We start from the raw sequence: 13,207 nt of genomic DNA, 5'->3' as shown, positions 1-13,207 counted from the left end.
GTTTTTGAAAATGTTATTCTTCTTTTACATTTATTTGGTTCAGAATATATGGGCAGCAATGTAATATGAATCCCAAGTTTACCTGAGAGCATTTTGTGTCAAAAAACTAGAAGGGCACTTGGTAGAGCGCATCCTCCGATAGGCTGAACAGTTTTACGTTCTGTATCCCACTGATGGGCCGGATCTTGATCCGGACCTGAACCAAAAATCAAATTGGCTTGTTCTTGTCATCTAACCAACCCGTCCACCAAGTTTTGTTATAACCCGTCCAAAACTTTTACTAATATCATGCTGTACAAGTTGTTCTAAAAAGACCCGGACAACTTTGATTGTTCATATATTTAGAACCACAAACGATACCCTTTGGTTTATATGATACAGAAACTCGTAAAGTTTTGTACACATCATTGATACATTTCATTGTGAGCTTGGTTTGTCACGCGCAGGACATCAAGGTGATAGGTACACGAGTTCTTGCCATGTTCGAATCGGCATGTTTGTGTCCACCATGCAGCTGTGATCCGAGAACGATGATCCTGCACGTTTGCCACCTTGGTGTTGTAGACATCTTTGACAAACCCCTACAGAAAAAAAGTCAAGGGGGGTTATATCTGGTGATCATTGGGGGGGGCAGGACACAGGCGATTAGTCTGTCTTGGCCAATCCAGCAACCTGGAAATTTTTCAATTAGGATGGCCAAAAAGACTGAAGGCCCAATGAGGGGGAGTGCCGAGTTGTTTGGGTTCTGTTGAAAAATGATATCAGGTTGCAGATCTTCAATCTGTGGGAAGGGAAATCTTTCCAACATGTTCATGTAAATTGTTGAGGTCACTGTATCCTCCACAAAGAAAAACGGACACACCAAGCGGTCATGGAGAAGGGCACACCACACATTGATCTTTGGACGATCGTGTATGTGTTCAATGACCACGTGGGGGTTTTCAAAGCCCCAGATCCTCACATTGTGCCGGTTGACCTTCCCCGATACATGAAAGTAATCTTCGTCTGTGAACATGGCCTCTATCAGTTAATCTTCATCATCCTCTATGTGACTGAGCATCTCAATGGCAAACACCTTGTGTTTGGGTCCGTCATTTGGTTTGAGTTCCTGCAGAATTTGCACCTTGCAAACATAAAGTTTCAATCTTTTTTTTCCAAAATCCCGTGTACAGTGGTGGTTGGTAGTCCCAGTCTCTGGATGCGTGTCGGATTGATTTTCTGGGACTTTGTTGAAACGATTCATGCTCTCGTTCAACGTCTGCGGCACTTGTGCTCGTTTGACCAGTACTTTTCTGTTTTCGAAAACTTCCGGTCTCCTTAAACCCCTTGTACCACTCTCTGAAAATAGTCCACGATGGTGTATTCCTTCCATTACTTGTACGGAAATTACACTGAACTTGCATGTCGGATCTCGTGTCAATGAACCATTCGACGCACTGAGCTTTCTCCTGTGGAGTCGCCATTTTATTTTACATCAAACCACCAGACCTGAAAATAAAGAAAACCTTATGAATTTCTGTGTCATATAAAACAAAGGGTGTCATTGTATCATTTGTGGTACTAAATATATCAACAACCAAAGTTGTCCAGGTCTTTTTGCAACACCCTACATATCGTTTTTGCCCCCATTTCTCAATGGTGAAGAATCACTTAAAATAATAATAAATTCTTGTATCCCGATGTTCACCAAAATCGAATCACTCCGTCCTTGTCACACACCCAACCTGTCCAAGTTTAGTCCAAATCCGTCCATAACATTTTGAGATTTCCTGCTCGCAACCAAACAAACAGACAGACACGATGGTGAAAAAGTAACTTCCATCCATCTTTGGTGCTGGAGGTGAAAAAAATCAGTGACAACTACGAAATGTGGACTGCCATCGCATGTATACCAGACTTAGCAGGCCAAGCAAATTACGTAGCTTGGCCATTGGTGAACGAGCTGGATTTTTGCTAATTTGATCTCATTAATTGTCCTGAGAATAGCTTTATTTCTCGAAGCTTGGATTCCAAATTCATAATCCTGCTGCATTGTGCCAAATTTCATTCTACAGCCTCTGGGAAGTTGGTCTCATGTCCATACCATGAGATCACCCGAACACACATGCACATCCCTGGTATTCTTCACTGTGGAGACTGCAATCTAATTTTACTATTCGACTCAAACCTATGAAACTTATGCCGCAAAGCTTATCGTAAAGTTTACTAGCGGGGTATGCTTACACATTCTAAGCAATAACGAACCGTGTTTCCCCATTGTCTCGGGTTGCTCACCTGCATCTGATATTCTTTTTTTTTCCATCAATTATTTTAATTTATTTATACATTCATTTACGGACGCTTTCCAATGGTTCTGTGATGTTTCCTGGTGTATCAGCTTGATGTCCATCAGCATGCAAAATTTCAGCTTTCTACATCACCCGGAAGGTACCGATCTTCAATACAAGTCAGTGAGTCGGTGGTTAGAATGAGCTTTATATTGTTACGGTTGTGGGGGTAGATGGAGGAATTTCATCGCAAAGTTAGGATTGTATAGAGTGGTTTGTTCCGTGGACGTGTAGGAGACATCTTGATGTAAATTAAGTAGGGAAACTGTGAGCTTAAATGTTACTTGTCACCACGCGGGGGTGGTGCTGTGTTCGATAGGGATGAAGGCCAACTTCCCCCAGTATGTAATTGCACCCTGTGACCTTTTCCTATGTTTTTGAATTTACAAGTCAGCAATAACAGCAATTACGTTTTTATAACAACAAGCGAGCCAAGCTTGCCGAGCGGGCGAGAAGCCCCGCCTTCCCACTTTTCTTGCCAACAAGCCACGCCTGGAGATGGATGATTGGGCGTGACGTCAGACGTGAGAAGCGAAGAGGAAGAGCAGTTGGTTTTGTTGGGTTGAGTTGGTGGAGGAGACGATTGAAAGAAGATCTTGTTTTTGCTCTCCTCCTCGGCACGACAAAATGGCTGCGCAATTCTCGTGTTCGTGCTGGTGAATTTGCAGCATGCTGGGCAAGACGCTAGCCGTTCCTGTTCGGCTGAGTCACGAAGTTGTACGAGGAGGAGAAAGGAGTGCACCTCTCGGTAAACTCGTCGTTATCCCGTTGTGTGTTCAAAGAAGAAGATGGGCAATCATTGTGAGCAGACCTCGTGTTAGAGAGGAACATTCGACATATTCATTCATGACGAGAAGTCGCACGCTGGTTGGTGAGCCCTGGCGTTGAATACCGCCTCACAAATTACCTCACATACGTTTCCCGCCCTGAGAGCGGCTCGGTGCCATTTTATGCGTGTCTTCCCATGCAGGATGAAGCACCTCGATCCCAAAGTTCAATAAAGACTGTTTCTGGACAAAGCTAAATGCCAAAATAAAGTGAGGATTTTATTTTGTTTTGTTTTCCCCTTGTCTGGATAAAAGTCTGTGTGTGGAGACGCCTCGACTTTTGACTTTATTTACCTCGTGATCTATTATTACATTTTGAATTATTACCCTTGTAAATATTTGTCTATTTTCATTAAATCCCCGTGTTTATTTCAAGTTGCTGGTGTCCATGTATCTGTCGTGGGTTCGAGCATAAACCCGTTGTGCTGTGCTTCCGTTGTGTACGTGCACGTGCCACCCCTGCCCCTCCCGCGCACGCCATAATCTGTGAGGATCACATGTCTACCTCCCAAGGAAATTGTCTACCTCCCATCCACCACAATTGGGTCGGGGGGGGGGGGGGGAATGACCTCACCACCAGACCCGCAACAATATGTTGGATTTATATTACCAGTACATGTTCATTTGCTGAAAACTTCATGGAAAACAATCCCTACTGTACTGATATTGAGTTATCACCAAAGTTTTAAAGGGCATTGATGTATATGAAGTGAAACTGCAAAAAAATTGGTCGTTTTAAAAAAAAAAAAACTTTTATTTTTTTTTTTTTTACAAAATTGGGGCTCGTGTTAGAGGGAATACACAGAAAATATATAACAAGCTGTTAGGGTAAGTTCTGCAGAGAGTGAAAAGGCTGCTGCCTGTCGATCAGAGGATTGAGACATGGTATGGCAGAGGGTGGAATCATCAGCAAAGTGATGGAGGATTTTCCAGGGAATCTGAGATCATTGATGAAAAACAGAAAGGCCGAGAACACTGCCTTGAGGACCTCCAGCCTGGACAGGAAGATGAGATGACAGAGAGCCATTAAGAGCCACGTGTTGATTGCAACAGGAGAGGGAGTCTGTGAGCCATGAGTTGAGATGGCCTTGGATACCATTGGAAAAGAGTTAAGTGAGCAGGCCAGGATGCCAGACCATATCGAAAACACGCGATATGTCAAGGGAGATGACTGATTTCATGTCCGGCATTTAGGATCTCCATCCATTGTTGGCAGAGCAGAAGCTGCATATGCAGGGTCGAGTGACCTGGTCTGAAACCAAATTGATGAACAGAAATCAAACCATGAGAGAAGAGGAAGGATTTAATGTCTGAAGCGATGATTGATTCCATAACCTTGCTGATGATTGAGAGAAGGCTGATTGGTCTGTAGTTACAGGGATCTGTTTTTGCACCTTTTTATGCAGGGCGGTAATGTTTGCTGATTTCCAAGCAGATGGCAGATGACCTTGAGCAAATGAGAGGGTGAATAGAACAGAGAGAGGGTGAGCAAGAGCAGAGGAGCAGGTTTTTAGGACACGTGGGCTGATGCCGTCTGGACCGGTTGCAGAATATGAGTTAAGGTTTGGCAACAAACTCTCCGCCTTGTCAGAAGAAAAAGACACAGAGTCCGGGGACAGTTGGGTGCTACTGGGTAAGGTGGGTGCAGTAATCGATGGGTTTCGGACACAAGATTTAGAAGCAAACACCAAGTTTAGGCATTCAGCCTTTTCACGTTCGGTGTCAGCAGTGCAGCCATTTGAGGTAAGGGAGGGATGGAGGGAGAACATGCACAACAAATGGACTTAACTAGATGCCACCAGGATTTGGAGGAGAGAGACAGGTTTGAGAGGTCAGACTTGAGATTCGAAAGATGTTTTCTGGCTCTCCTGAGGATAGATACACACTTGTTCCGAGCTTTGTGGAAGGAAATGAGATTGTCCTCAGTCAGATTTGCCTTTCATGAGGCGAAGGCAAGTCGTTTCAGGACAACTGCCTCGGCACAAGCTTCAGTGTACCATGGGTGGGAGGAAGGGTAAGACAAGTTTGTTAATTCTATCAATTTTTGATGAAGTGAGAACTCATTAGTCCTCTAAGGGGCTTTTAAAATGCTATATGAATGAGATAGTCACAGTGTGTGGACGCCGTCCAGAGAATGCCTTATGTGGAAATTATCTTGACATTTATTTTTAACACAAAAAGGAGCGTCTGTAATCATTTTTCCGTCCTCATGATGCAATGCCATTTGTAAGATATGCATTTCGTTATTTTGCCACAGTTGAAACTTGGGTGAAGGCAAAGAAGCTGAAGTTTTTGGGTGTCCCTCGTTACTGGGGGTCAGGCCTGTTTGAGAGAAAAGGGAAAAAGTAAGCTTGTGTCTTTTTATTTTTGTTTGTTTTTTAAAATTCATTTATTTAAATATAAACAAAAATATATTTTAAATATTTATTTGATCTGATCACTTTGTTTAACTTTTTTTTTGCATAAATATGGTTCACATTTGCCCTTCACTTCTGTTTCTCCAAGGTAGTGTAGTGTGATGTTTGTTGATAAATACATTTTGAGGGAATTTGTCTTTATGGTGTGAGTATCCATTACCCATAATATCGTGTTTGCTGCCTTAATGCGAGAATTGAAAATATAGTTGGTATAATGTCAGATAATGACTTTGGTCCAAAAAATAAAAGTAACTATAACAACACTCGGTGGAACGTATACCTCCGCTAGGCTGAACTGTTTCCATTTTGTATCCTGGCAATAGGCCAGATCTAAATCTGGACCTGAACCAAAATCGAATCTACTTGTTCTTGTCACTTAACCAACTCATCCATGAAGGTTTTTTTTTTTTCCCCCCCTTAACTCATCCATGAAGGTTTTTTTTTTTCCCCCCTTAACTCATCCACAACTTTTTGAGATATCATGCCACATATCATGTTTAGCCCCATCTCTCAATCTTGTCTTGGTGAAGAATCACTTTGAAGATTCTAGTGTCCGGATCTTCACTAATATCTCATCAATCCGTCCCTGTCACACACCCAAGTTTTGCCAAATAAGTCCAACTTTTTGAGATATCTTGCTCACAAACAAACAGGGGAGAATACATATCCTCCGTCCACCTTTGGTGGTGGCGGTAATTAAGCGTGTTGAAATTTGCAGACTATTTACTGCACAGTATGATCATTGCTTGTCAAGAGCTTCCTTTTCTGAACAGGGCAAATCATTTAAAGATGGACTTGAAAGTGTACAAAATGAACTACATGTTGCAAGACCGGCTATCGCGATGATCAACATTAATGTCAAGTGACTTGAGGATCTCATTTTGATTGACCAAAAGTGTTTAAAGCTGGATAATTTGCAGCAAACACTTCATTTAAGAATTAGCACAACTTGCCCATAAATCCATTTTGATGTTGTTGTATGGATAATGCTTGCAGTTCGTAAAATATTAAAATTTCCCCTTATGAATCACGAACCGCCGGGAACCTATCCCCCTTTTTCCCCACTGAAACAATGCCCCAACATTCGCGGAGTCTCCATTCGTGCCAGTTTCCAGGAACGTATCCCCCACGAATGTTGGGGTCCGACTGTCCTCAAAAAAAACAAAAGGTTTTTTGTCATGTGAATACATTTTGATGATACTTTTACATCAAATACACTTAACTTTCATCCAGTGGCTAGCTAATTGTTTATTTGCCTTTTGCTTTTATTTGTTTTTTTTATTTCATCTTGTACTGCATTTGCATACCTCATGAGTTGTGAATTTGTATTTATTTTTACATGAGCTCGATATTGAACTGTCTCAGATTCAGATTCATGGTTATCGACCGGCTGGGCAATGACCTGCAGAAGATATTTGAGGCATCCGAAAAAAAATTTCCTCGCAAGACCGTCCTTCAGTTGGGGTTGATGCTGGTAAGGTAATCCTTAATTTTTCTTTTTCTTCCTTCATCTCACCATCTCTCATTGCATCTTGTGTTTTAAAAGTTTTCCCCTTAATTTTGCATCCTCACTCGTTACTTCAACCTCGTCGTTTTTGCAACTGCTCTTTTCCACTTTATTCATTATTCGATGTTCTTTATTTGTTGTTTTGTTTTGTTTTTCCTTGCTTTCCTCCCACTCCATTATCTCACGTCCTCATGGCAGATTGACACCCTCGAGTATATCCATGAGAACGAATATGTCCATGCTGATGTCAAGGCCTCCAATCTCGCACTCGGCTATTGCAATCCAAAACAAGTGGGTTGTGCTAAACTTTCAAACATGTCTTTGTTTTGTCACTCATCCACCTACCTGTTGGAAATGATGCACATATTGCTTTGCTAATTGTTTCGTAATACAGTTGGATTTGAACAATATTGTGAAAGCAGAAAGATCTGAAGATTCAAAATTACTTTCATTGTGTGTTTATCCAGGAAACTCTTTCCCATATTCGTACAAAGCATATTTGTTTATCATTACTTGATAGTTTATTTTATCAGACAGCCTGGTTTATCAGTAAAATTTGGAAATGTCTGAAGGATAAATACACCACATAAGAGGAAATAAGAAGAAGAAGAAGAAGAAGAAGAAGAAGAAGAAGAAGAAGAAGAAGAAGAAGAATGAAGGAAGGCAAAAACCCCCCCAAAAACTATAGGCATATGTTGCAGGATGGTAAGAAAACTGGGTTTGTAACAGAAACTTTACACTAGATATGAGAGCCTGGGAAAAGAAATGCCTTTGCGTCTTGGGACAAGTGGATTAGACTAGTAGTTCCTGACCTGTGGTCCACAGACCCTAAGGTGTTGGGAGGCCATAGGTGCCAGTCTGTGGTCAAAAGAAAAAGTAATATTAGTTTCTCGAAAACGGTGAAATGACGTCGCCCACTGCTACTTGGCACACGTAAGTAGCAACCATTTGTGTAAGTCCATTATTCATCCTGCTTGTGTCATACATTTATCACTGCGATACAATGTCACTATGATAATCGTACAGGATGGCCTGCAAAACCTTTGGAGGTTTAGAAGGTGTCTGCCCAACCATAAAGGTGGGAACCATTGTATTAGACGATTCAACATTGTCGAAAGTAAAAACAAATGCCAGCCTAAAGTTTGTCGGTCGGGTGACTGGACTGGCATCCTTGAGTTTCAAATACAGCTGAAGGTAAAATTAATAATTTTGATTTTAAGCTTCTAGAATACAAATAAGAACTCAGGATAATCCCCATCTCGCTATTGTGTTTTTGGTGAAACACCAAATGTTTTATGGGTGACCTTAAAGGTGGGGCTAATCTGTCTATCCCATCTGGTTTTTTCTGCTTGCTGTGCCAGCATCCTTCATTGTTGACACTTAGAACCCTCGGCACAACTTAGGAACGATTTTATAAAAGACTATACAATAATCCCTCGATAGTCTTTCCAGACATTCAACATCGGGACATTTGTTGTAATTTGGGATTAAATGTTGACATATGGAAGTAAGAATCGCTATGACGGAAATTTTGCATCTCAAGAAATATAAATGTATTTTAGAAGAAATATAAGTATTTATAAATGCATGATCTGTATCTTATTTACTTTAATTGCATTTCATACTTGGCCCTTTGTCAGTGTGTTTCATACGATGCCCCCATGTGTCACTTCCCATCTTGGTCGGTCGGTGGCTGTGTGATTTATGCTCCTTCGGTTTACATCATGAAAGTGCTTGGCCTTCTACCTCTACATTGGGCAGAATAAAAAACAGAAAAGGCAAAATAAGAACCAGTGCTAGGCAAGTAACAGCTCTGGGTGCCAATAAGTTATCGCGTGACGAAGTTTAGTGATTAGACGAGATGAAAAACATGGAAGGCATGTTGAGTGCAGTACTGTATATGGATTGAAGGCCAAATATGTGTTTTTTTAGATCATGGAATTAAGATTTTATTCCGCAGGAAGCTATCTCCACTTATATAATGGGAGTACATGGGATAATTATATTTGATGTATGGGAATTCACCTAACGGAAAAGATTTTAAGGAACCTAACCCTTCCATATATATCCAAAACTGCAGCACCACCAGTTTCCTGAACTGACAAAAATTACAAACACATATAACTTGACGTCCATAGTTTGAGCAGCGAATGTGATTAATCTCAACGTCAGAAGAGATTAATTTTTCATACCACCAAATACACATTATTTTCTTGTTTTCTTTACTACTTCAAACTTGATAGTTATTTCAGCTGAAAAATGATCATTGAGGGAGGTTATCCTGCATCCCTGACAGGTGACTTTACTCGACTTTGGTCTGGCCTACCGCTACTGCCCTGAGGGTGTCCATAAGGAGTACAAAGAAGACCCAAAGCGATGCCACGATGGTACTATCGAGTTCACAAGCATCGATGCACATAAGGGTGTGGGTGAGTGTGCATGCAAATAATTTGTATGAATTAAGCTCAACCACCACAGAACTTTATGAGAATATCAAAGAACTCACAGAAAGTTGTGTCTTTCATTCCCTGGCAAAATTGTAATTGGATGAGTATGACAAATCAAATAAAGTATTTTTATTTCTTATAAGCCTGGATGCACCTATGCTGGACTACCTCCATTCTCCACGTATGCTCACCTTGAACCTGAAGTTTTCTGAAAAAATGTTTTTTTCTTTGTGTGTGTTGTAGCTCCATCACGGCGCGGAGATCTTGAGATCCTCGCATATTGCTTGATGCAGTGGTTGTGTGGAAAGTTGCCTTGGGAACACTGTCGTGAGGATGCAAACTTTATACGGGATGCCAAGATCAGGTGTGACCATCTTCTGTTGTTGAGGCATGTAGGATGTGACCATCCTGTGTTGTTGAGGCATGTAGGATGTGACCATCCTGTGTTGTTGAGGCATGTAGGATGTGACCATCCTGTGTTGTTGAGGCATGTACCAATGTGATGTGCCAATTTTCTGTTGATGAGGAAATATCTTATTTGCCTTCAAAATTCATGTGCTTCATGCGATATGACCAAACAAAATTGTCTGCTCCCAATCAAGCAAGGCCGTCTTTCATGCACGACTTTCGAAATGACGTGATCTGTCCCAGATTGCTCGCCAGGCATACGCAGAAACCCCAAGTAACGAAGTGACGGCCTGGACGTATTTCATGCCTCTCAGATAAGGACTGCAGAATGAAACTACTCAACAAAACTTTTAAAGAAGCTATTTAAGGTACTTGCAAGCGTACCTGCGATAAAGGGGTATGCCTCTGCACAACGAAACAGTTGGAAAACTTCCTGATAAACTTGTCGAAAAGGTTAATATTGTTGTGGATTTGGAAAGACACATTGAACACATGAAAGAACCCTGGAGTTTAGATATTTCCATAGCAATTATAATTCGTTAGATTACCCATCCCCTCGTATCAGCGAAAGGGAAATGCACTGTGATTGAAGAGAGAACCTTCCCCATTGTTCTCTTCCTCAACCAAACATTCTGAACTCAAACCTCATTCCCTTCCTAAACCAAACATTCCGCACTCCAACCTCAATCCTTTCCTTATTCATCATCCAGTACATGAACCTCCCTTTCCAACAGCCACATCTCTGTCTGTACCCACACACCTTTTTAAAATAGCACATTCCTTTACACACACGCTCACACCACATTCTCAAAACATGTCACCATACCAGCACTGCAAAAACCGCCATTCCGGCATCCCAGTTGTCGTGTCAAGGAGGCGAATAGGCCCCGTCCCCATGCTCGATGGATGAATCTGTGTGGCTGGATCACAGCGGGGTGCCTCAGAGAGTCAGGTTGGTATGGTCTTTGGGGTTTGGCGGTTGGTGCTGTCTGGATGGTTCGGCAGCTCATTTAGTCTGTCATTTGGCCGTTTGTTGGGCGAATGCTGAGAGACCTGGTCAGACTGACTGAGCAATGAGGAATGCCGAACGGCATGAGAGGGCACCAAGCAAGCACCTCAAGTGAACTAAGAGGCGCCAGGTGAGCGTCGGGCAGCACGAGGGGTGCCAAGTAAGTGTTCCAAGTGGAACGCTGAGGAGTGTCAAGCCACTCACCACACCTTGCAATCTGTTGAATTGCATGTAAGCGGTCTGGTTCATGTATGGGTGAGGTGGGGGCCGACCCTATACTTTCCCTCCCTGGCTTCTCTCCCCCTATATCTCTCATGGGAAAGGGATAACAGCTTGGTAGTGGATAGAAGGAAGGACGCAGGACAGCCACGACCAGACGATGAAGTGATGGGTAGGATGATGAGCAAGATGACGAGACTGGCAAGACGATGAACAGACACACGGTGACGCAAACAGGCGGAGGCAGGCATGCAGGATGACCTCCTCCTCAGACACAATTCTACCCCAAATTCACGATCCTCTCCATTAGTTCTCAGAACTCTTATCTCCTCAGACTCTTTCTCCTTCGAACTCCACGAACCTCTTAGATGCGCTCTACCACCTGATTAGCTCCTCCCTCCTCTTCCTGGGCAACGCTCTGCCCCTTTCTCTTGCTCTTATTCCCAGTGCCCGCGGTAAATGTTTACAAAGAGGTTATAAGCACAATTTCCCGAACCATAACCCCTAATTAATTATTACCACGCACCACCCCCTGTATGGTGCACATTCAAACAAGACGATCATTTAGCTGACGTGTCCCTACTTACAACATCCTGAATGGTTAACTACTCGTACACGGACCATGCTACTCCATACATTCTTATCTCTTCTAAGGTGATATCTAATCCCCCCTCACCCCCACAAACGTAAGTGTGTGTATGTATATATATATATATATATATATATATATATATATATATATATATATATATATATATATATATATATATATATATATATATATGTATATATATATATGTATATATATATATATATATGTATATGTATATATATATGTATATATATATATATATGTATATGTATATATATATATATATGTATATATATATATATATGTATATATATATATATATATATATATATATATATATATATATATATATATATATATATATATATATATATATATATATATATATATATATATAGCCATGCACCACTTAACAACAGGGATATGTTCTGAGAAATGCGTCGTTAAGCGATGTTGTCATTGTGCGAACATCATAGAGTGTACTTACACAAACCTAGATGGCATAGCCTACTACACACCTCGGCTATATGGTATAGCCTATTACTCCTAGGCTACAAACCTGTACAGCATGTTACTGTACTGAATACTGGAGGCAATTGTGACACAATGGTAACTATTTGTGTATCTAAACATAGAAAAGGTATAAAAGATTTAAATTAAAAAAAAATGGTACACCTGGAAAGTGCACTTAACATGAATGGAGCTTGCAGGACTGGAAGTTGCTCGAGGTGAGTGAGTGGTGAGTGAATGTTAAGGCCGAGGACATTACTGCACACTACTGTAGATTTTATAAACTCTGTACACTTAGGCTGCACTGAATTTATGAAAAAAAATTCTTTCTTTAATAATAAATTAACCTTAGCTTACTGTAACTTTTTTACTTTATAAAGTTAAAAAAAAAGTTTTTAAGCTTTTTGATCAATGCTTCGGGGCCATGATGAACAAAACAACACGAGATTAAATCAAGCACATGGAAAAATGGTGCAATCAATCAAGAGACGCGGTAAACATGAGATGGATGAGGCTGCTGCGAAACACGGTATACTGTTTTACAGTAAACTTTATTTTTTATAAGTATAAAGAGTACACTCCAAAATAACGATAAAAAGTACAGAATAATAAATACATAAATAAGTAACATAGTTGTTTGTCATTATCAAGTATTATGTACTGTACATAATTGTATGTGCAATACTGTACTTTTATACGACTGGCAGCACTACAACACCATTTAGCGATAGGAATTTTTCAGCTCCATTGTAATCTTATGGGACCACCGTTGTATATGCGGTCCATCTATGAGCGAAACGTCATAATGCGGCGCATGACTGTATATACACCTACGATATATATATATATATATATATATATATATATATATATATATATATATATATATATATATATATATACAGTAGACTAGGCGTAAGTCGTCACCATCGGGACCGAGAAAA

At 40.9% G+C, this 13,207-nt stretch overlaps 1 protein-coding gene across 3 annotated transcripts in view; it reads left to right on the top strand.

Moving 5' to 3' along the window:
* Positions 1 to 13,207, top strand: part of LOC147020877 (serine/threonine-protein kinase VRK1-like) — a 103,586-nt gene that overhangs the window by 22,495 nt on the left and 67,884 nt on the right. For all 3 annotated transcript variants that reach the window (XM_085896597.1, XM_085896595.1, XM_085896594.1), the window contains exons 5-9: positions 5,412 to 5,499; positions 6,937 to 7,045; positions 7,277 to 7,369; positions 9,375 to 9,507; positions 9,769 to 9,889. In XM_085896597.1, the coding sequence (XP_085752723.1) occupies positions 5,412 to 5,499; positions 6,937 to 7,045; positions 7,277 to 7,369; positions 9,375 to 9,507; positions 9,769 to 9,889 (544 nt within the window). The remainder of the gene's footprint in view (positions 1 to 5,411; positions 5,500 to 6,936; positions 7,046 to 7,276; positions 7,370 to 9,374; positions 9,508 to 9,768; positions 9,890 to 13,207) is intronic.

The sequence above is a fragment of the Eptatretus burgeri genome, chromosome 9 (assembly GCF_056783735.1).
Source record: "Eptatretus burgeri isolate ZD-2024b chromosome 9, Ebu_testis_v1, whole genome shotgun sequence".
NCBI lineage: Eukaryota > Metazoa > Chordata > Myxini > Myxiniformes > Myxinidae > Eptatretus > Eptatretus burgeri.
This window is presented reverse-complemented; position numbering and strand designations above follow the sequence as displayed.